At 44.5% G+C, this 19,976-nt stretch overlaps 2 protein-coding genes and 2 pseudogenes across 3 annotated transcripts; 2 read left to right on the plus strand and 2 right to left on the minus strand.

Annotated features, from left to right (window-relative positions):
• The first annotated feature begins 675 nt into the window (after positions 1-675).
• On the plus strand, positions 676-7,754 carry LOC120665506 (annotated as a pseudogene).
• Positions 7,755-8,201: 447 nt separating this feature from the next.
• Positions 8,202-14,580, plus strand: LOC120665507 (LEC14B protein-like). Of its 2 annotated transcripts, XM_039945085.1 has the most exons (10): positions 8,202-8,481; positions 9,236-9,651; positions 9,796-9,915; positions 10,567-10,644; positions 11,361-11,537; positions 11,813-11,890; positions 12,912-13,084; positions 13,583-13,738; positions 13,878-13,938; positions 14,174-14,580. In XM_039945085.1, the coding sequence occupies exons 2-10, from the start codon at positions 9,268-9,270 to the stop codon at positions 14,330-14,332; spliced, it is 1,386 nt and encodes a 461-aa protein (XP_039801019.1). In that variant the 5' UTR covers positions 8,202-8,481; positions 9,236-9,267; the 3' UTR covers positions 14,333-14,580. The 2 variants fall into 2 exon arrangements, with proteins under 2 accessions (XP_039801019.1, XP_039801020.1); XM_039945086.1 differs by lacking the exons at positions 13,583-13,738; positions 13,878-13,938; positions 14,174-14,580 and adding an exon at positions 13,255-13,564 and having other exon boundaries at positions 12,912-13,154.
• A 926-nt stretch (positions 14,581-15,506) lies between these two features.
• Positions 15,507-16,240, minus strand: LOC120667719 (annotated as a pseudogene).
• A 2,252-nt stretch (positions 16,241-18,492) lies between these two features.
• Positions 18,493-19,233, minus strand: LOC120665509 (small EDRK-rich factor 2-like). Its single transcript, XM_039945087.1, has 2 exons — positions 19,107-19,233; positions 18,493-18,888 (listed from the first exon to the last, which is right to left on the minus strand). Exons 1-2 carry the CDS (start codon positions 19,111-19,113, stop codon positions 18,692-18,694), a joined length of 204 nt encoding a protein of 67 aa, XP_039801021.1. The 5' UTR covers positions 19,114-19,233; the 3' UTR covers positions 18,493-18,691.
• Positions 19,234-19,976: the final 743 nt, after the last annotated feature.

Below are 19,976 nucleotides of genomic sequence, written 5' to 3' on the forward strand. Positions count from 1 at the left end.
CCGGGTCTCTCGAGAACGAGCTTCACCCCCTCGCAGCAGCAAGTCACCAAGCTTGCTCGAGGATGATGACGCGAAGGAGATGGGCGGCGCGGGGAAGGAACTCGCGACAAAAAAAAAGCCACGGGAAGGGACGATCGGGAGGTGCGATATGGTGCGCATTTTTACGCACGTGAGAGAGGTCAATTTGCTAATTGTCAGAAGATTGGAAATTAGGATAGAAAATTATTAGAAAGTGTTTTTTTTTCTTTTCCAAAAAAACAAAAATGGGGAAGAGACATTGAGAGTTTTTGGAGATACTCTTAAGCCTCATAATTTGCTGAATTTAACCAAGAGATTACCCGCACCAACTAACGCGGGCAGTTGCCAGAACAAAAAGATCGCGTCCCGGAGCTCAGGAAGCGGACGAGATGGCAGCAAGGAGTACTAGTACCAAGCGCGACGAGACGGTTCGGCCTCTTGCTCTGCTCCGCCTTTGCGCGGAGAGGGACGCGCGCGCCACCGGGAGATCGAAACGTGTCCGCCGCAACCCCCACACGCGCTGTACCGCCTCTCTCTCTCCCCCCCCTCGTGGCGGCTCCGCCCACGCGGCCACGCGCGCGCACGCAGACTTCAGCGGCCGGCCTCCCTCAGCCCTGCCCCTACTCTACCCCTGCTGCGGCAGGTGGTGTGGCCTACTGTACTGGAGCACCCTCCTTCCCCCCCTCTCTCTCTCTACGGGCTCTATTATTTTGGCCACTGATAATGGCGGGGGGATGGGGGGAGAGAGAAAAGGTCAAGCCTGGCCCTCGTGCTGCTCGCTTATCCCCTCGCGTATGCACCTGCCACCTGGTGCGAGCCACTGTCCCCTCCTCAGGCTCTCTCTCTCTCCTGTCCTGCCGTCCTGCGCTATGGATAAGAGGGAGCGGAGAGAGAGAAAGAGGGACGGTACAGTATTGCTGCGCCGGGCGTGGTCCATAGACCAGAGGCTGCCTCTGCCTGTGCCGCCGGTGTAGGCCCAACCGCTCAGCAGCCCAGGAGCCGAGCCGACGCGAGAGAGGGCTGCTCATCGTCAGCTCGGCTCGGCGCATCAGCAAATGTATTCGAGGTGGCTATGATTTTCTTTTTCTTTTTGTGAGGAATCTCAAATGGGCTAAGCGGCCCAAGTAATCAGTGGGCCATCACAACCCCCCATGGATTCGATCAGGCCCATCAATTTGCGAAAACACCCCGGTCCAGCCGCGCACGCCTCGAATCTTTTTCTTTTCTTTTTGAAGAAACGCACCGCCTCGAATGAAGACAAAACAATCCCGGAGCCAACCTCGCCGCCGCCGCCTCCTCGCCGACGGCCGACCCGTGCTGCCCTCGGCGGCATGTCCGCGGTCCGCCCCGACCCCGACACCGCTCCCGCCACCACCGCGCGCCCGCCCCGCGCGGTACGACTTCCTCAACTCCAGGCCGCCGCCCAAATATGTCGCCGGTCTGGGCCGCGGCGCCACCAGCTTCACCACCTGCTCCGGCATCGGGCCGGCCCGCGCGGCGCCATACCTGGCCGGCCCGCGCGGCGCCATACCTGCCCGACCGCTCCGCCGCCGCCTCCCAGCAGCCGGCCGCGGCCGCGGGAAGGCGCCCGGCGAGGACGACGGCGGCGACGAGGAGAAGGGGTACGACGAGAACCGAGGGCAACTACGCCGGGCTCTTCTCCAACGCCGACTACGACGTGGCTACAATGACAGCGTGGCTGTGAGGAGTGCCCCAAGAACGAGGATGTTTGGCTTGAGGCGTGCCGTGTGGCTAGTCCAGATGAGGCAAAAGCTTTCATTGCGCGGGTGTGACGTCAATTCTAAATTATGTGAAGCTTTGCTTGCAGGCAGCAAAATTAGAGACTAGTGAAGAGCAGGGTTTGTTGAGGAAAGGGTTGGAGTGCATATTCCTTATTCAGTTCGGCGGTGGAAGGCTGTAGTTGAGCTTGCAAATGAGGGCTGTTGCTTCACAAGGGTGTAGAGTGTTGCCCGCTGCATGTTGACCAGGCAAGGAAGGCACTTAACAAGGCGAGGGAGAAGCTTGCAGAGGAGCCTGCTATTTGGATTACAGCTGCTATTTGGATTACAGCTGCGAAGCTCGAGGAGCCTGCTAGGGAGGCGTGGCTAAAGGAAGCAGAAGCTGTGGAGCGTGTTAGATCCGTGTTGACTTATCAGGCTATTGTTCTTGAAGAACAGTATTGGCATTGGTGTTGATGATGAGGATCAAAAGTGTACCTGGGTTGCTGATGCTGAGGAATGCAAGAAGCGTGGTTCAATTGAAACAGTACGTGCCATCTATGCACATGCTTTTACTGTAAAGAGTATCTGGCACAAAGCAGCTCAGCTTGAGAAGAGCCACAAGACTAGGGGAGTCATTTGATACACTCCTCAACAAGGATGTTAACCACAATCCACGAGCTGAAGTGTTATGGCTCATGGCTGCAAAGGAGAAATTGATGGCTGGGGACGTTCCTGCTGCTCGGGCCATTCTTCAGGAAGCTTATACTGCTATACCCAATTCAGAAGAGATCTGGCTGGCAGCATTCAAGCTTGAGTTTGAGAACAATGAGCCAGAGAGAGCAAGAATGCTTTTGGCCAAGGCCAGGGAAAGAGGAGGCACGAGAGGGTTTGGATGAAATCTGTGAAATCTGCAATTGTTGAGAGGGAACTGGGAAATGTGAGTGAGGAATGGGGGCTGAGGCTACTAGGGGAAGGTCTGAAGCTTTTCCCTTCATTCTTCAAATTGTGGTTAATGCTTGGACAGATGGCGGATAGGACTGGTCATGGAGCAAAGGCCAAGGGGTTTATGAGAATAGCCTGAAGCACTGCCCAAGTTGCATCCCTCTCTCTCTCTAGCCTTGAGGAGAAGATTAGTGGCTTGAGTAAATCGCATGCTGTCCTCACAATGGCAAGAAAGAAGAACCCAGCTACACCTGAACTCTGGCTTTCAGCAATTCGAGCTGAATTGAGGCATGGAAACAAAAAGGAAGCTGATGCTCTACTTGCCAAAGCATTACAAGAGTGTCCAACAGTGGTATTCTTTGGGCTGCACCTATTGAGGTGGTGCCACTCCCCCAGCATAAAGGAAGAGTTCGGATGCTATTAAGCGATGTGATCATGATCCACATGTCCTTGCAACAGTGGCCAAACTTTTCTGGCATTACATGAAGGTTGATAAAGCTAGGAATTGGCTGAACAGGGCTGTTACTCTTGCTCCTGATATTGGGGATTTTTGGGCATTGTACTATAAATGTGAACTTCAGCATGGAAATGCGGACACTCAAAAGGATGTTCTGAAAAGATGCATTTCAGCAGAACCAGAACATGGTGAAAAATGGCAAGCAATAACCAAGGCTGTTGAAAACACATATAAGCTTGTTGAGGCTGTTTTGAAGAAAGCTGTTGTGGTGCTTGATGCAGAAGAACGTGCGAATGCCACAGGTGCCTAGGCTCCTAGATCATTTATTTTTATAATGTATTTGGCGAACTTGTTTTGTGCTACTGTTATATTTATCTTTTAGTATTTCGGTTGAGTTAATTTTTTCTTGCGGGTATCAGTTGAAGAACGTGAAAATGCCACTGGTGCCTAGGCTCCTAGATCATTTATTTTTATAAGGTATTTGGCGAACTTGTTTTGTGCTACTGTTATATTATCTTTTAGTATTTCAGTTGAGTTAAATTTTTTTCTGCGGGTATCAGTTGAATTAATATGATTATCACTACCTGAGAGTTGGAAGTTGAATTATTATTTTTATTTGCATAATTAAGTACCTATATCATGATCCAAATCTAGTTTGTATGCCAACTCTGAGGTGTTATCAGAACTCTCTTTAACTACAGTAGACAGAACCTACTGTTGCTTCTTTGCTTGCAACCAGCCTGCTGCAAAGTTTCTGCTGTAGTGATGCCGTTTTAGTCTAGCATTTTTATGGACTACTGTTGCATTCCTGTTTGTCATGACACTAAGGTTGTACCTGTAGCAACTATGGACAACCTATGCAAATCAGGAAGGGTTATGGAAGCCCAGAATCTCTTGATAGTTCATGCAGGTGCAAGTGCAAAGCCTTACATTTTTTTGGTTGTATAGTGCAAAAATAAATGGGTATTGCTTATCTGGTAAACTGGACGAAGCAATGAAACACCTCAATGTTTATGCTCTTTCATGGCTTGAAAACTGGTGCTGTTATACTTAATAGTGTACTTGATTGCATGGACTCTATTGGCTTGCAAGTTGCAACCAATGTTGTTACCTATAATACTTTGAGCAATGATTATTGCAAACATGGTAGGATAGAGGAAGCATTAACTCTTTTCAGAGAAATGTTGACGAAGGGAAACTGATGCTTTATTGCTATCACATAAGGTATAATACTGTGTTATTTCAGATTGGAATGACTGCTAGGACTCTACCTGAAGATGGTAGAAACTAGAAAGTATATAATGCATAGTCTTAACTAAAATGTTCTATCATCCTGTACCTGAAGATGGAAAGTGCTATTGATCTGAAGAGCCTGTATTGTGCTTTCTTATCTGGCCTGGCATATGTATGCAGTGTTTCAAAGGCTGCTAGACCCAAGGCGAGCTGGGTCCACCTGGATGCCTAGGCGTCCTAGGTGACGCCTTTGAAACACTGTATGTATGTTGTGGCGCCTCTCTTTGTAAATTCAGCGTTCCTGATGGTGCATGCTTGATCCTTATGAAGTGTACAGGATTTTCTTTTACAATAAATAACATTTATATCTGTCTCTGTAGCCTTCATTTTTTTTGTCAAAGAACTGTAGTATTGTACTTTCCTCTTTCTGCACTGGAGGACCAGAAGAAAAAATTAGTCAGGAAGAGTACATAGACCCAATATATGATAGCTGTCGCTGTTTTAGTTTGATATATTTGCTTAAAGTTTACAAGATTTTACACTTGCAGAAGTTGCTCCATGCATGCCAGAAAGCAGGTCCATAAGGAATCTTACATCACAGGTTAGTTGATTCTGTCGATTTCTACTTCAGTGTCTACTTAGCACATTAGTTGCATCTACTCCGTGCTTCAGTTTTTCATCTTCTAAGTGGTCTTCAATGTTGTTGAGATAATACACTTCTGAACTTTCTACTGGTCCTGAAAATAGTTCTTACATTGGCTCGGTGGCTATGTTTCACCAAGATGCGATACACTGATAATATGGGTACAACGATATGGCATTTGTCCAAAATAAGGATAAGCTGATACAACAAGTATATACAAATGAATATTTAAATATCACTTAATTGCAAATAATCTGAAAATATATAAAAACACAAAACAAATTGAAGTTTGTTGCTACTTAGAAAGCTGCCAGTGTGGGGCACAACTGCTAACTTGCGCTAAATACGTATCCATCTCCAAGATAGAAGGTGAAAAGTGGGGAAAATAATAACTGAGAAATATCAGATGGCCTTCTGGCCCACTTAGCCTAAATAAGGACCTAAGCTTACCCTAATAGCTCCTCTGCTCCTGCACTGCACGTAAAAGCAGCCGCCGCTGTGTCCGCCACTATATCTCCAAGCTCTCTCCGATTCTCCTTATCCCCATGACTATGTATGGATGGGAAGAAATGTACCTACGGAGGTAACGGCAAGCATCAGAAGCCACATTGCTTATTAAATATTATTTTAAAATTGCAATTTCCTGATACTTGACGATACATGTTTCAGGCTGTATCACACCGTATCAGATATGGGTATGGCAGCCTACATGAAGCATTTGTGATACATGACTGGGTGGTACAAATGGGATCTGAAAAAAAGAAGCTATTTTCAGTGATACTAGTGTTGACTGTAAGAATTTATGGTTCCATTGCACCTACGATACTGCATAGTTAAATTATTAGTGGAACATCAGTGAATAGTGTGCTCAGTTATTACTTCTCAATTCAGCTTGATAAGATGTGCCTTTGTTCCTGAGTGGAATGGGGTTCTTCTGATTAGATGAGTTGCAGCAAAACCTAAACAGAGAGCTGAAGCAACTGGCCTGTTGAGGACTCACATAACATCAGCCAATTGAGGCCACTCAAAATAGAGCTGTAGTGGCTTTTGATAGAGAAGAAAAATCACAGATGCGTCGGCTCCTTGATCAGACTGTCTTGATAAGGTATTTGGTGCTCTATACTACTATTCTGATCACGAGAAATATGGTGCGTTCTGATTGTTCCGTAACTTTTTATTGCCTCGTGTTGAGATGCATTTTCTTTCAGTGTCTTACAGTACTGTTCAGTTAGAAGTTCTAATTTTGAAGAAGTATTTGACCATTAACATTTGAGCTGCAATTAGGTGGTTTGAGACAAGCAAAGTTGTTTTTATTCTTTTATGCCTAGCATGCTTTTTTGTTAGCAAGGCGATTAGGGTTATGAGTAGCTGGCCCGTTGGGCCTTGGGTGGCCGGCGCCCAGCCTTCCTGGCTGGGGGCGCCGCCGCCTCCTGATTTGGTAGATGGCAACGGGATCCCTCTGATGGTGGTGTTTCTATAAACCATCTAGGATATCCCGTCTATATATGTACACCCCTGTGCACCTCTATCAATCAATCCAATCATTCCCTGCAATATACATTGCTTACACTTTTAAGTAGCTTTATCTTGTTGCACGTCAAAGCGGTATCAATACTATATTTTAAGTAGCATAGACGGATCGTAATTTACTTGATGCATTGGTCCCATATAAAGGCTTCACTTTGACACTTTTGTTTTAGTTCTTAGGCTGATGGGTGGTTTGTCCTAGCTCACAGTCTAGTCACAGATTGATGTGGTTATTAACATTTTGATTACGGACCATCAATTAATAATTATAGGTTAAAGTCCATCGCTACTTGCTGCACAATGATACTGATAAGTTTAGCAAAGGCCAATCAGCAGAGAGCTGCTGCTCCATGCTACAAAGTCCAAACAAGTTTTCTGTGACTACTGACTGCGCACCCCCGAGCTATTAATTCCTCAATGACATTTTATGGTTCCTGTACTGAAAATTGTAACAGAAATGGTTGGCTAGTATGTGTCCTTCAACTCTTCAAGTACTGAAATTTGTACCAGAAACAATTGGCTGATTGACTGGTATTCGTCCTTAAACTCTTTAAGTTCATTTGGAGAACAACGAAAGTTTGATGAAATGCCTCAAAGGATATTTATGCTTGATTGCGAAAATATTATGTTCCCATTTGTGCTTGCATCAGTACAAGTCATGTTAATGTTCCCCTGATGCATGGGCTTACTTTTTCCTGCACATGCTTGATGGATAATATTGCTTTGGCCTGCGGGATTTTCCTCTGCTAAGAATCCGTTCTATTTTTCCTGTCTGCTCACAGGTCTACGTCTTGTGCACGCTGGCATTGGAATAACTGAAGAAAGTAGCAAGAGTTTTGCAGCAAAACTTTCTGTCGGGCGTCAACACCAAACTGTTCTTGTTTGCATGTTGCCCAAGGCGAGTTGTTGATGTTGCAACACTGCCCATGTCAAAGATCTGATTCGGAGCCATTGCCAGAGACAAGAGCTTAGGTTAGAAGCATGTGATTCAGTAATGGTGTGTGTATGTAATGTAGATCTTTTGTTTACCACGATCCGCATTCTGTGCAGTCCTAGATATTGCCAGAAACTGTGTTCGTTCAAAAAAGATATTACCAGAAACTGTTGAAACTTTGTAATTGTGTACGTGCAGTTGCATTTCGTGCATCGTACGGGAGCCTCGCCGTTCCCTATAATCTGGGTCAATGCTGGCAAATCCAGCATCTGTTGCCAATGCTCTCTTGGGTGTTTTCCTCGGCTACCGTATACCTGGGAAAAAGTTTCGTCGTCGTTGACAAAGTCTTTTTTTTTTGTTCTCTGCGAACAGACAAAACCGTAGTATCTGGTTAAGCAAGAATTGTAATGTTGTAGACTTCACTCGTGTAAAAGGTTTTTAAAAAATGATGACAAACGAACACAATTTGGAACCCTTCTTCACAGCTTGTTGAACTTGCACAAATCGCTGATAATAATGTTCACGTCCCCAAACCTGTTTTAATACTGGACGTGGGCCGTACGAGACCGATGAGATGAGATCCATAAACTGCGTAGCCAGCCCAGTTTTCTCGTGGGCCCGTTCCACCCCTCCACCTTGTTTGGTTGGCAGTTGGCCACCGGTGGCTGTCAGCTCGAGGGACCCACTTGCGAGAGAGACACAGGAAAAAGTCTCATATCCAGCGATTTTCTCACTCCAGGGGTGAGGGAGCCGGCGCGGCGCAAGCAGGACGGCAGAATCGCCGACCAGGCGACCACGTTGGGCTCCGAACTCGCTCCTGTTCCGCCGCCGCCGCAATCGGCCTCGCTTCATCGGGGGAAGCCGGAAACCTCACAGCAGCCGAGGGTACGCGAGAAGCCAGGCCCCGCCTTCCGCACGAACTCTTCCCTCGCCCTCCCGCTTCTGCAGCTTGATTGCCGTGGGGGTGGAAATTCAGCGGAATTTCCGCTGGTTTCTTCACTTGTTGGTAAGCAAGGCAAGCTTTCCTCGACGCATTGTTCTCTGGCTGTTCGTTTTGTTCCAGGGCTCTCTCGTGGCTGTGAGCAATCAAATCCAAAGTTTACTTCTCCTGTTAGACGCCGATTTATGTGCGGTTTGGACGTTTGGTGCCTTAGGATTTCGGATAATTCAAGCTATAAGAAAAATTCAGATCGCAAGGTCAACTTTGCTTGTTTTTACAGAAAAAAAAAGGATGCTCCCCATCCCCACGCGAAGTACACTGCTGCATATGTAATGTTTTTTTAGTAAGGGGGTATAATACCTTAAGATTCCTAATTTCAGATAGTGGTAAAATTCATAAATTTACTGCACCTTTTAGCGTTGACTATTTGAATTGTATGTTATTGCTGAGCTATGAATAAAGTTTTAGAGGCTAATTAATTATATGTAGTAAATCATTAATACTTCATATTTGTATATGAAGTTGCAATCATTGTTCCTTCATATCTGTATATGAAGTTGCAATCATTGTTCCTTCATATTTGTGTATGAAGTTGCAATGCTTTGATATATCACAACAGTGTGGGTTGTATATAGAGCAGGGCTGAGTTGGTCCTGTTAATTCTAGTTACTTGAAGCACATTCCATTACCATGGCCAACAAAAGGTGGTCCATGTGGTATCTGCACCTTTATGTAATCATAAAGATGTAATATGCCACCCTTGAAATCCTCAAAATTTTCTTAAGCAAGCCTTTGAGTCTATATTGGTGGGCATGTGCAGAGAAAATCGACAAATGACATAAGCTGGAAAGAATGGGTTACGGCATGAGTAGGCTAGAAGATGAATACTATGAGCCTGAAGTGCAGGAAACTGATGGATCTAGTTCAGTTAAAGTGAATGATGAGTTCCCAAAATTACATAATGATATTTTCCATATGACTCGAATGAGATCAGGACTTAGTGAAAGCATTTATAAGTCCATGGGTACCAACAGAGGCATAATATCAACGGCCAAGTTGTTATCTGGAAGGGAAGTTGATTGTTCTGGAAAGGGAATGTTCTCTTCAGGTGACCGTGCATTTGTTCTAGGTCGCTATGTTCCAATGAACGGTCCTGAATTCTTGGATAGGATGGATTCTCGTGCTTATGTTTCACAGTTTTCTGCCGATGGTACTCTTTTTGTTGCTGGTTTTCAGGTATGCTATGCTCAACCAAAAATAGTAAACGTTTTACAAAGTTCAAGTTGGCAAATTTCCTGCAGTTTGTTTTTTCCCTGTCAATTTTATGCATTTTTAAGAGAGAAATTATAGAAAGCATATAACATTTCTTTTCATTTCCAGGGAAGTCACATAAGAATATATGATGTTGATAGAGGCTGGATCGTACACAAGGACATTCATGCTAGAAGTCTGAGATGGACAATCAGTGATGTATCCTTATCACCTGATCAACGGTACCTTGTAAGCTTCTTCAGGCTTTTAACTAGTTTAGCTTGCCGCCCTTATTCAAGATGACTTTGTACCATTTTGGTTTTTATATAACTCCGTTATGCAACTTTTCATATGTCATTGTTACAGCTAATCTCTTTCATTATTCTTTGTATTGAGAAGAAACATTTCATATGCAACTATGCTCAACAAATTAAGAAATAATCCAAAATGTATCAGGCATCACTGTATTAGATGTGGGTACATGTTTTCAACAGGTTCCCACCTTTTCCTTATTTCTTTTTGGGGAGAGGGGGTTTAGGCAGCATCCAGGTTCTTCAAACACGATGAAGTTGGGCAAGGATGTTTAATGTGGACTTATCCAAGAGATTAGTATCCATAAATTAGTTTTTCTCATGTGGACCTTACCTGTGTCAAGCTACCAACATTAAATGTATGGAGGTTGTTTTAACCACTGACTAAGCTATAATGACAGAAAGTACCTGCACGATAATTAATTTTACGGGGTGAATTTAGACTTATTATTAAATCCTTATATATTTACTAGCATGACTTGGAGGTTTGCGAATGCATGATAGCTCTTTTTGTCTGCATATTATTTATGTATATAGCCTTCATCAGTCTCTGTGGCTGAATAATTGTTTTTGATCTTTAAATCTGCAGGTCTACTCTAGTCTGGCACCTATTATCCATATTGTCAATGTTGGGAATGCGGCAAGAGAATCATATGCTAATGTCACTGTGAGTTCTTATTAGGTTCTTTCAATGCTGCACTCAGGTGCCCAAACTTTTCAAGTTTTGTAGGGTAAAAAAAGTGAGATACAGTTGGGTTCTCATTGGACTCTCACATGCCTGAGAAACATGTCTCTTTCATACAATTTTTATGTTAATCATCAATTACTGCATTTCATCTTTACTTCCATTGTGAATAAATAGATTGAAATAGACAAGCGCCAAACCTATCTTAGTGAAGGAAGCTCTAGAGATTTTTAGACTTGTTTCTTACTAAAATAGTAGCCTGCTCATTACCTTCTTATTTCTTAAAATTGGAAATTTGATCCATGAACTGGACGGTGCTAAATATTAGAAGACAAGATTTGATCCATCAACATACGAATTTGTTGACGAGCTCAATTTAAGTGGTAGAGCTTATGTAGATGTCTTAGGAGATGGTATTCACTTTGTTTTGCATTGAATTATTCTGGGTGCTTGAAAGCTGCCATAACACAATACCTCTTGCCATACCTTTGTGTCACTTAATATTGGAATCTGGTGCTGAAGTTCACCTTTTTTAGATATTGGGAAAGTTTCCAGCCTATGCTGTTGTTAGAATTCCGTAATTCACCTACCTCTTTGTATTTTGAAAAACGTACAATGTTAGACATAATAACTTTCACTGTTTACAAAGTTTAAAAGTAGTACAATTGAGAACAGTTTTACTTTACATCTTTCTGCAGGATATTCATGATGGATTGGATTTTTCACAGCATGAAGATGTTCAGTATGCCTTTGGAATATTTTCTGTGAAATTTTCCTCTGATGGCCGGGAACTTGTTGCTGGCAGCAATGATGAATCAATATATGTCTACGACCTTCACGCAAACAAATTGACATTGCGTTTACCTGCTCATACAGTATGGCAAATTGCTTACTTTCTTGGCTTACATAAGCCATCAATTCCTCTTATGCCATTTGTTGGATATTGTTGGTGGAAAAAAAAAGAATGCTAACTTCTATATGGATATTTTATTATGCACCCCACAGAGGGGAGTAATATGTATCATGTTACAGCTACAGAAACCTCACTTATTTGCTCTACAGCTGTGCATTGTTACCATGTGTTTCTATACTTCATTTTTTGTCTGTTGGTTTACAGAATGATGTTGTCATTCATTTTTCATCTTTTCAGTCTGATGTCAACACGGTAGCATTTGCTGATGAAAGTGGCCATCTCATATATTCTGGAAGTGATGACACATTATGCAAGGTTACTCTTCTAAATTATGTAAACTAGTCTTCATTAACATATAAGATCGAATTATTTCTCAGATTTCTTCATCATACCCGAACATACCCATTTCTAAGGTGTCTTTATTAGCACTCCATTTTCTTTCCAAGGAAAAGTCAATTTTACTTCCCTTGAGTCATTTAGTTGTCTGGATAGCCCCTTAGGACTATCCACCAGAACAAATATGTCTGTAGGTCTTCGACACCATATGGGTCGCCGCTGATTTTTTTTTCTGCGATGGATTTTCTTTGACATGGATTTTGTTGCGTTTTCACGTTCTTATTGTATTCGAGTCCGTTTAGGTTACAATATAGTGTTGTTGCTTTGGGTCCACCCGTTGGTGATGCTATTGGACCAAATCAAAATTTCGGGTGGAAACATTGCATGATTTTGAAATAGGTAACGATACACATGTGTTACGAGTTGAAACTTTGTGGGATGATAGATGGCTTCATGCCCTATCTTACAAAATATTTTCATGACTATCAGTATAGGTTCAAGAGCACTTGAAACTGCTTTAACCCTCAATGCAGGAAAATGTTTGCTGATAGGAAAAAAAGAAGGAATTGTTTTGTAACATATTGCATGATGTTATCTACCCTCACCAAAACTTAACATGCAACTTTTTCAAGTAGAAAAAAAAAGACTAATGTCATCAAGGCTAATGTGAGCCCAAAAAAATAGTTTAGGGGTTATATGGACCATAACCTTTGATTCAGAATAGTTCGGAGGCTCTAACTCTTAATGATCAAATTAAACTAGTCTCTGAATTTAATTCAGGATAACTGATTCAGATGACGAAATTAGCACATCAAATCTGAAATGTTTCTTTTGTGCCAGCGATTGTATTTTCACCCTTCTGGGGTTTTCCGCAGTCTGTTTCAGTGCTTTAGGATTGCATCTTCTGAGGTTTCCCTGGGAACATATTAAGAAAATGATTGATGTTTTAAATTCTGCTCATTTCATCAGTGCTACGGTATCTGAACTCTCTAGTCTGCAGGTCTGGGACAGACGTTGTTTGTCCACAGGACAAGCTGCCGGGGTTTTGACTGGACATTTGCATGGAATAACGCATATTGATAGTCATGGAGATGGCCGGAGTTTCATATCCAATGGAAAAGACCAAGCAATCAAATTGTGGGACATCAGGAAAATGATGTCCAATGCTGATAGGTACTCTCAACAAATCGAAATACAAGTCCATCCCATTCTCACTTTCTACCAATATAAATTCGTATACAACATGAAAGGAATGTTCTTGCCTCCTTTTCTGCTTTGCTCCTCTCTTCATCTTAAATACTCTGACTTACATTCATGCGTGTCCAAATAAATTCGTATACAACATGAAAGGAATGTTCTTGCCTCTTTTTCTGCTTTGCTCCTCTCTTCATCTTAAATACTCTGACTTACATTCATGCATGTCCAAATAAACTTATATGTGGAATGAGAAGGTGTATATGTTGAGATACTGATCTCAAAGGTGTCTGATGTACATGAGGATCATGTGTTGTTGGACCCAACACCAGGCCCTCAACAGTGGCCAGTTTGCTGACTCTATTCTCTTATATTTTTTTGACCGGAAGACTCTATTCTCTTATTGCAAAAAAGGCTGTTCATATTTCGATTAATTGGCCATCTTACAGTGTGATACTAGTCTATTCTTCCACGCAGTTGTGCAGATGGAGCTCCGACTTGGGACTACAGATATTCAAGGTATCCAAAGCATCATCAACAATTAAAGCATCCGCATGACCAGTCATTAGCTACATACCGGGGTCATTCAGTCCTCCGCACATTGATCCGTTGCTACTTTTCTCCTGCCTATAGGTAACCCTCTTCCCTTTATTCTTATATGAAACTCTGTTAAACAAACAACCAATATGATTTCTTTTAGTTGTTATTTATCCATTTATATGGTATATCTAGGTGCTTACATTGTTGATGTATAATGTTTCTCTTTCTACAGCACCGGGCAAAAGTACATATATACAGGATCATATGATTCCAACGTTTACATCTATGATGTGGTATGTCTGACTTGACACGCACTTAGTTTATATTATAGAAGTTGATCTCTTTGTGGCAATGTCTGTTCGACGAAATCATACCATTTTTACTGCAGTGGATAAAGAACATTCTTATACCCATTGGGAAAACTTGTGCATGATCTGACAAAAAAACAGAGCAAAAGTTGCTGATAATTGATAAACAATGCCAAATCCTTTTTTATTTGGTTTTCATTTTCGTCGTTTCATGTTTCAGGTTAGCGGATCGCAAGTTGCAAAACTGAATGGGCATCAAATGGCGATTCGAGACTGTAGCTGGCACCCAATTGAGCCCACGCTTGTGAGCTCATCCTGGGACGGCCGGGTGGCTAAATGGACCAGTGCCCGTGACGAAGATGCGTCCGATGTGGATTAGCCGAGTGTGTAGTGATCAGTAATGCTTGTAGTCTGCAGAAACACATGCAATCTTAAGCGGAAAAAGTAAGCATAGCTCGATTCTAAAAAAAAAAAAAGCATAGCTCTTCAAGCAACAGAAAGATCTTGTGTTGTAAATTGTAAATTCTGAACAGAAATCACCTATGAGTGCATAAGCACTATTGTGCATATGAAATAGTTTCATACTCTGAATAAAACCTTCCTACCCATCGGACGGAAATTGTGTTACCTTGGTTGTCGATGTAACGCAGAAATTGTACGATGTACTCTGGATTATCGATGCTCCGCTGATTTTGATTTTGTTAGATGGGTACGTTGTAAATGAAAATGCTTGGTTCTTGGAATTCATCCTATCTGATAAATAGCAGAATTCAGCAGGCGGTGAATCTCGCCAAGCATTTCCTCCTGTCTGAAGCTGAGCAGCAGTAGGAATGTAGGATCTGAAGCGAGATTAACATACTTGTTCAATATTACAACCGAAATCAAAATTTGCCTGTTTATCATTTCTACAATAACACTGTTTGAATTCTAGGTTTCATCCTAGTAGAAGGAAAATCACCTCAAAATAAGTGTATGCTTATATTTAACATCATTACATTTCTAAAATAATATTTTGTTTTGAATTGTGGGGTTCCTTCGAAAGAAGAATAATCTCAAAAATAAGTGTATGATGCTATTTACGGCGTGCACACAGTATTCTTTTCTTTAGTAAAAGATGAAAGAATAGTTCGCCACCGCGCAGCTGCGTGCTTCCGCAAAGCAGCCCCGACCCTTCTTATATTCCTCTCTCGCGGTTCGCACCGCGCACGGCTAAGCGATGTGGCACTAACCCCTCGCAGCATGCCGACCGCCCACCGCTGCCGCGCCAACGAACCTGGGGCTAGGCCCGCGAGACCTCCAAATAGGCCATCGCCAACCACTAATGGGCCGGGGGCCCGCCGAAGATCGCACGCTCATTTTTCCTGGCCCCACTTGCAGTGAAGACGTGAAGTCAGCCATGTCCCTTGCGCGAGTCTTCCACATCTACGAAAGTAGAAGTTGAGTGTATCATGTGTGCCATCGCGTAAATTTTTGTTTGACAAAATTTTTGTTTGACATGTGTACTATTCCATCCATATTTCGTTAGAAGTTGGAGCCTTTACATATGGGACCCATCAATGCAAATAACCATTATACCCCTGGATGCATAGCAAAAATAAACATAACCCTATCTCGTTGCTTGCTCCCTGTCCACCGCCCCAGCCCTCCCACCGAGCCCCCCTGCAGGTGCCGCCGCCGGCCGTGCGTCGCCGGCCTCGTCCGGATCTGCCGCCGCGAGGGTGCCCCGGCGACGCGAGGTCGTGCGGCCGCCGCCGCCGCCAGGGCGCGTTGCCGTCCGCGTCCGCGCCCTTTCTCACCTTCTCCATGGTCATGGCGCCGACGTCGGACGCGGCCCTGGCGACGGCGCCCACCGCCGCCGACACCCACGCGGCGCCGCGCGACGCGTAGGGGGACCCGCCACGACCTCCCCCGCGACGGCGAACGCGCCCCGGGCGCGCTCCGTGACCTGGAACCGCTCGTCCACGCCGCGCGCCGCGCCGCGGGCCGCCGCCGTGCCGATGCTGAACTTGTCGCCGAGCCCGAGCCGGCGGTCCAGGTATGCCACCCGCGACGTCGCCGACGACAGCAGCTGGTGGTGCCGCCCGTCGAAGGACTGCGCGCGCCGCAGCGCATCCTTGCTCAGCACGAAGCCCCTCGCTAGCATCGTGCTCACCACGTCCTCCGCCTTCCTCACCGCCGCCCCGGTCGTTGGCGTCCCCGGCGAGCTGTTCCCGGGCTTCAATTTTTGTCGGTCAAATAAGATGCGACAGTTCCATATTTGTATTACATGTGGTCTGGTGTTTTGTATCAATTACTTCGCTCCAAACACGGTAGGGCCATTGAAACGACCTTGTCCTCCTGCTATTAGCATGTTTGCAGATGATGAGCTAGCTTCTAGCTTGACCGAACAACCCATTTATAATTTGAGTCACAGGCCTATAAGCCGCTTAGATTTGTTGTACTTGGTCAATTGCAAAAAGGAAATGGATTTTATCTTGTGGATCTTAATTTAGTGTGAACTGGGCACGTGTTGTTGGATCATCGACAACATGCAGCAGAGGACGTTCGAGGTGTTCTATGACGGGCAGCCATGCCGTGGGAAAAATATTTTTGTATTTTTCCTAATTTATTTCTGATTTGCCCTTATTTTTCTAATTTATTTCTTATTTTTTCCCTTATTTTCTAATTTATTTCTGATTTTTTTGAATTTATTTCCGCTTTTTTAACTTTTAAAAAATATTTTCACTTTTTCGAATTTCATTTCCCTTATCTCCTCACGCGCGCACGGTCCAGACAGCGAAACCTCTCTTCTCCAGGAATCTGAAGGGCAAAATAGTCTTTCTCCATCTCCGTTAGTGTCTGTTAGCCCTCTTTCCGTCCAAAGTGGCACGAGTGTCACAAAAAATTTGCGTGATAGCATAGATGACTCACTCAACTTTTTAGTGGTATGTATGGCATACCTAACTTTTTTAATGACATGTATGTCAAAGACCCCTCTTGCGCTCGCCACGACCCCACTCGCACACCTCGCCCTTGCCCCGCCCGGTCGCCCCCGATCTCCAGCTCCCAGTCCTCGCTGCTGCTTCTCCCGCGCCGCCCATCACCCGCCGGTGTCTCACCCTCCCTACGTTCGCGCCTGACAGCGGTCGTCGCGACCAAAGGAGCCCGAGCTCGGCGGTGACGGTGTAGGAGGGAGCGGAGGCGGCGGCGGTGACAGCGACCTGAGGGAGGAGGTCCGGAAGGAGAGGGGGAATGAGAGGGAGAGAAGATGGGGCAGGGTCTATCCATGTCGCAGAAGCTCACTCTCGCCTACGGCGGTCTGGGGTAATGCTTTTCCCCCAGAGTGACCCGTTGCAATTTGAAGCGTAAGTTTTCCAATACGAATTGGGATCAGTTACAAATCACTACGAACCAACCTGGTCCGAATAGCTAAGCAGTCATCATACTGAGGGTTGATTTAAGGAGAAGGGCTGGTCGATCCTGGAGGGGCCTGCGTTTGTGCACCAGCACCTTTTTCCCCCTCCATTCGACTACTATCAAGTATCTATCAATTGCTTAGCTCTTCTCACTTTTCAGCTATCAACGTTGTCTGTGCGATGGTAATGAGTCAGAACCATCTACCTTGCTGTTGTGATATCAATGAAATATAGTACCTGAATTCCTTAGAAAGTGGTGTGTTCTTCAATCTTATTACATGCACTCCGTATTCTGCATACCGCAACATTGTTGCCTCATTAGATGGAGATGACACCTGTGCAGTATTAAATCTTGTTGCCCCTGAGAGTCACATAGGATCAGTGTAATGGCATTGGCATTTGTTGCAATTTTGGTAGGACAAACCAGAATAAAAATGAAATTGGTATGTTTCGGCAGATATAACTTACCTCTCTGTGCACCATAGAAAATAGAATGATCTGCTTGCTTGTTGTCTAACTCCATTAACAGCCTAAGGGGAATTATAATACTATAATATTGCTCCTAGCGTGAAGGATACCATGAGCATTCAAACAAGCTAGAAATGATTGACCTAATTGTACATTGAAGTGGTTTATTTCAATGATATAGCTGCGTCTTTCTACATGGTGCCTATACTTGGTGTTCCTTAGGGCGCCCACTGGGAAAGCGATGACCTCTCTTGTTTGGAGCATTATTTTTTCCATTGCAGCACCCGATGCTCATTTTCAAAAATCAAGTATCGAGGAAAAATCAAGTATGTAGTGCAAAATGTTTCGAAACCTCGTCAGTGAAATGACATTTTTAGCCTCGACTACACTATGAATGCTCTTATCATGTTTAATCGAAGTTAGCAGAAAGAAATTTCCTGGCATAACCACAGCTCCACCAATCAAGTCCTGCAATGTGTGCATGTTTTTTAGAGGCACAACATGAACCAGTGCCCTTATTACCATTGTCCATTTGACTAGTCCTTTGTAAAAGAGGAATGAAAATGTTTGGTTTTTGCATCCTTAAAAGAAGAGGAACGGTCTCCGTCCCTCCGGTAGCAAATTTTGCCAAACTTTAATCAGCCAAGTACAACAGCTAAACCATTATAATATTCGATTTTAATGGAAAACAGCCGATATTGTTGTGCTTTTGCAATGCATGTTCTAGGCGAAGCAAGTGCCAACACTGAAGAAATCGCATCCCACTCCCGATTTTTTTCCATATCCAACCAACACACAGATCTTGCAACATGATTACAGAGATTTCACCACCCGGCCACACAACGCGATCTCGCCGGATCCGGCGACACAGGCTACTACTTGCCGGCGTTCTTGCCCGCGCCCTTGGCGTCGCCGCCTCCCGCGGCCTGCGCCGCCTTCCTGGCCGCCTTCTCCTGCAGCGCCTTGGCGTCCCGCTCCCGCCGCTGCTCCGGCGTGAGCCCGTCGTCGCGCCCCTTGGCCACCGGCCGCCGCGCCTGCGCCCTCTGCCGGTCCCGCTCCCGCTGGTCGCCGCGTGCAGCCCCGCGCTCAGGTCAAGGACAACAGCAACATCATCCAAAACACACACACCGATAGAACACAAAGGGCAAAGAAAACAAAGATTCTACGAAGATCTACTACTACTCCTAGCAAAGAACAGCGATCGTCCTCGCCAGAATAGATCCAAGAACTGAACAAGATAAGATATTAAATAAAAAAGACACAAAAGAGATTATGTGTGGTGAAGGATATGAGTCATTGTGCTGACTTCTTTATTATGACAAGAGAGCAAGGAGGGGGAGCGTCTAGAAGCAGAGGGGAGATCGTGAGGTCGAGACGGGACGGGCCGTGACGGGGTGGGGTGGGGATTTATGCAGCGTGAGAGAACGGGAACGTCTTGTTTCCGGAAGCGTCTCCAGGTTCCCGAACCTTCCGCGCGGAGCAAAAAGGTAAAATTAGAGGGGAGTACACGCGACGCGCGCGCGCGCCGACCGGCCCAGATTCTCTGCTGCGTCTGCGTGCGTGCGCTCTACGCGAGAGCTCAAGTTCTGGGGCGGGCGGCAGGTCAGCAGGTGCGAGAAATCTGATCCTTGCTGTCACGCAACCATTTTCTATTGTTGATGCTTGGTCAAAATCTTTTCCCTCCCAACAAATGGTGCCCATGCCGGAATGGTCCTTCTCATTCCATCTCAAAATTGCATTCCACCACTAAATAAAAGAGAATTTGATAACCCATGTGTGAGCTACGATAATGCTATGAAGTACTCTTGGATACTTGATAGGATGTTCTTGGAGGAATTTCCTTATATGTCAGTATCAATTCTCAAAGTTTGCGTACATGACAAAAACTCTGGCACGTGGAAATGTAAGCAATTTGGCACAATTTTTTTAGATTAACTAGGTGATACCCGCGCGTTGCTGGGAGATTTCTTAAATTTAACGTGAAATTTGAAAGTAGAAAAATTAAGATGATTGCATGGCAACATTCATAAAAAAATCAATGGAAAACATAAATAGATGGCCCTAGTGGACGTTGATGTGGCATTTGATATAATGAATTCCTATATGATGCGAATAACTTGCATGTTAAGAGAAATAGAGTTAATGACTTTAGTATCTGTC

Source organism: Panicum virgatum, chromosome 3N (genome assembly GCF_016808335.1).
Source record: "Panicum virgatum strain AP13 chromosome 3N, P.virgatum_v5, whole genome shotgun sequence".
In the NCBI taxonomy this organism is placed as follows: Eukaryota; Viridiplantae; Streptophyta; class Magnoliopsida; order Poales; family Poaceae; genus Panicum; species Panicum virgatum.

Excerpts from the sequence above, each read along its gene's own strand:
- LOC120665507 (XM_039945085.1), top strand. The coding sequence starts at position 9,268 with ATGGGTTACGGCATGAGTAGGCTAGAAGATGAATACTATGAGCCTGAA. Across the intron at positions 11,891-12,911 it reads GTGATGACACATTATGCAAG|GTCTGGGACAGACGTTGTTT; the intron begins GTTACTCTTCTA and ends TCTAGTCTGCAG. Across the intron at positions 13,739-13,877 it reads TACTTTTCTCCTGCCTATAG|CACCGGGCAAAAGTACATAT; the intron begins GTAACCCTCTTC and ends CTCTTTCTACAG.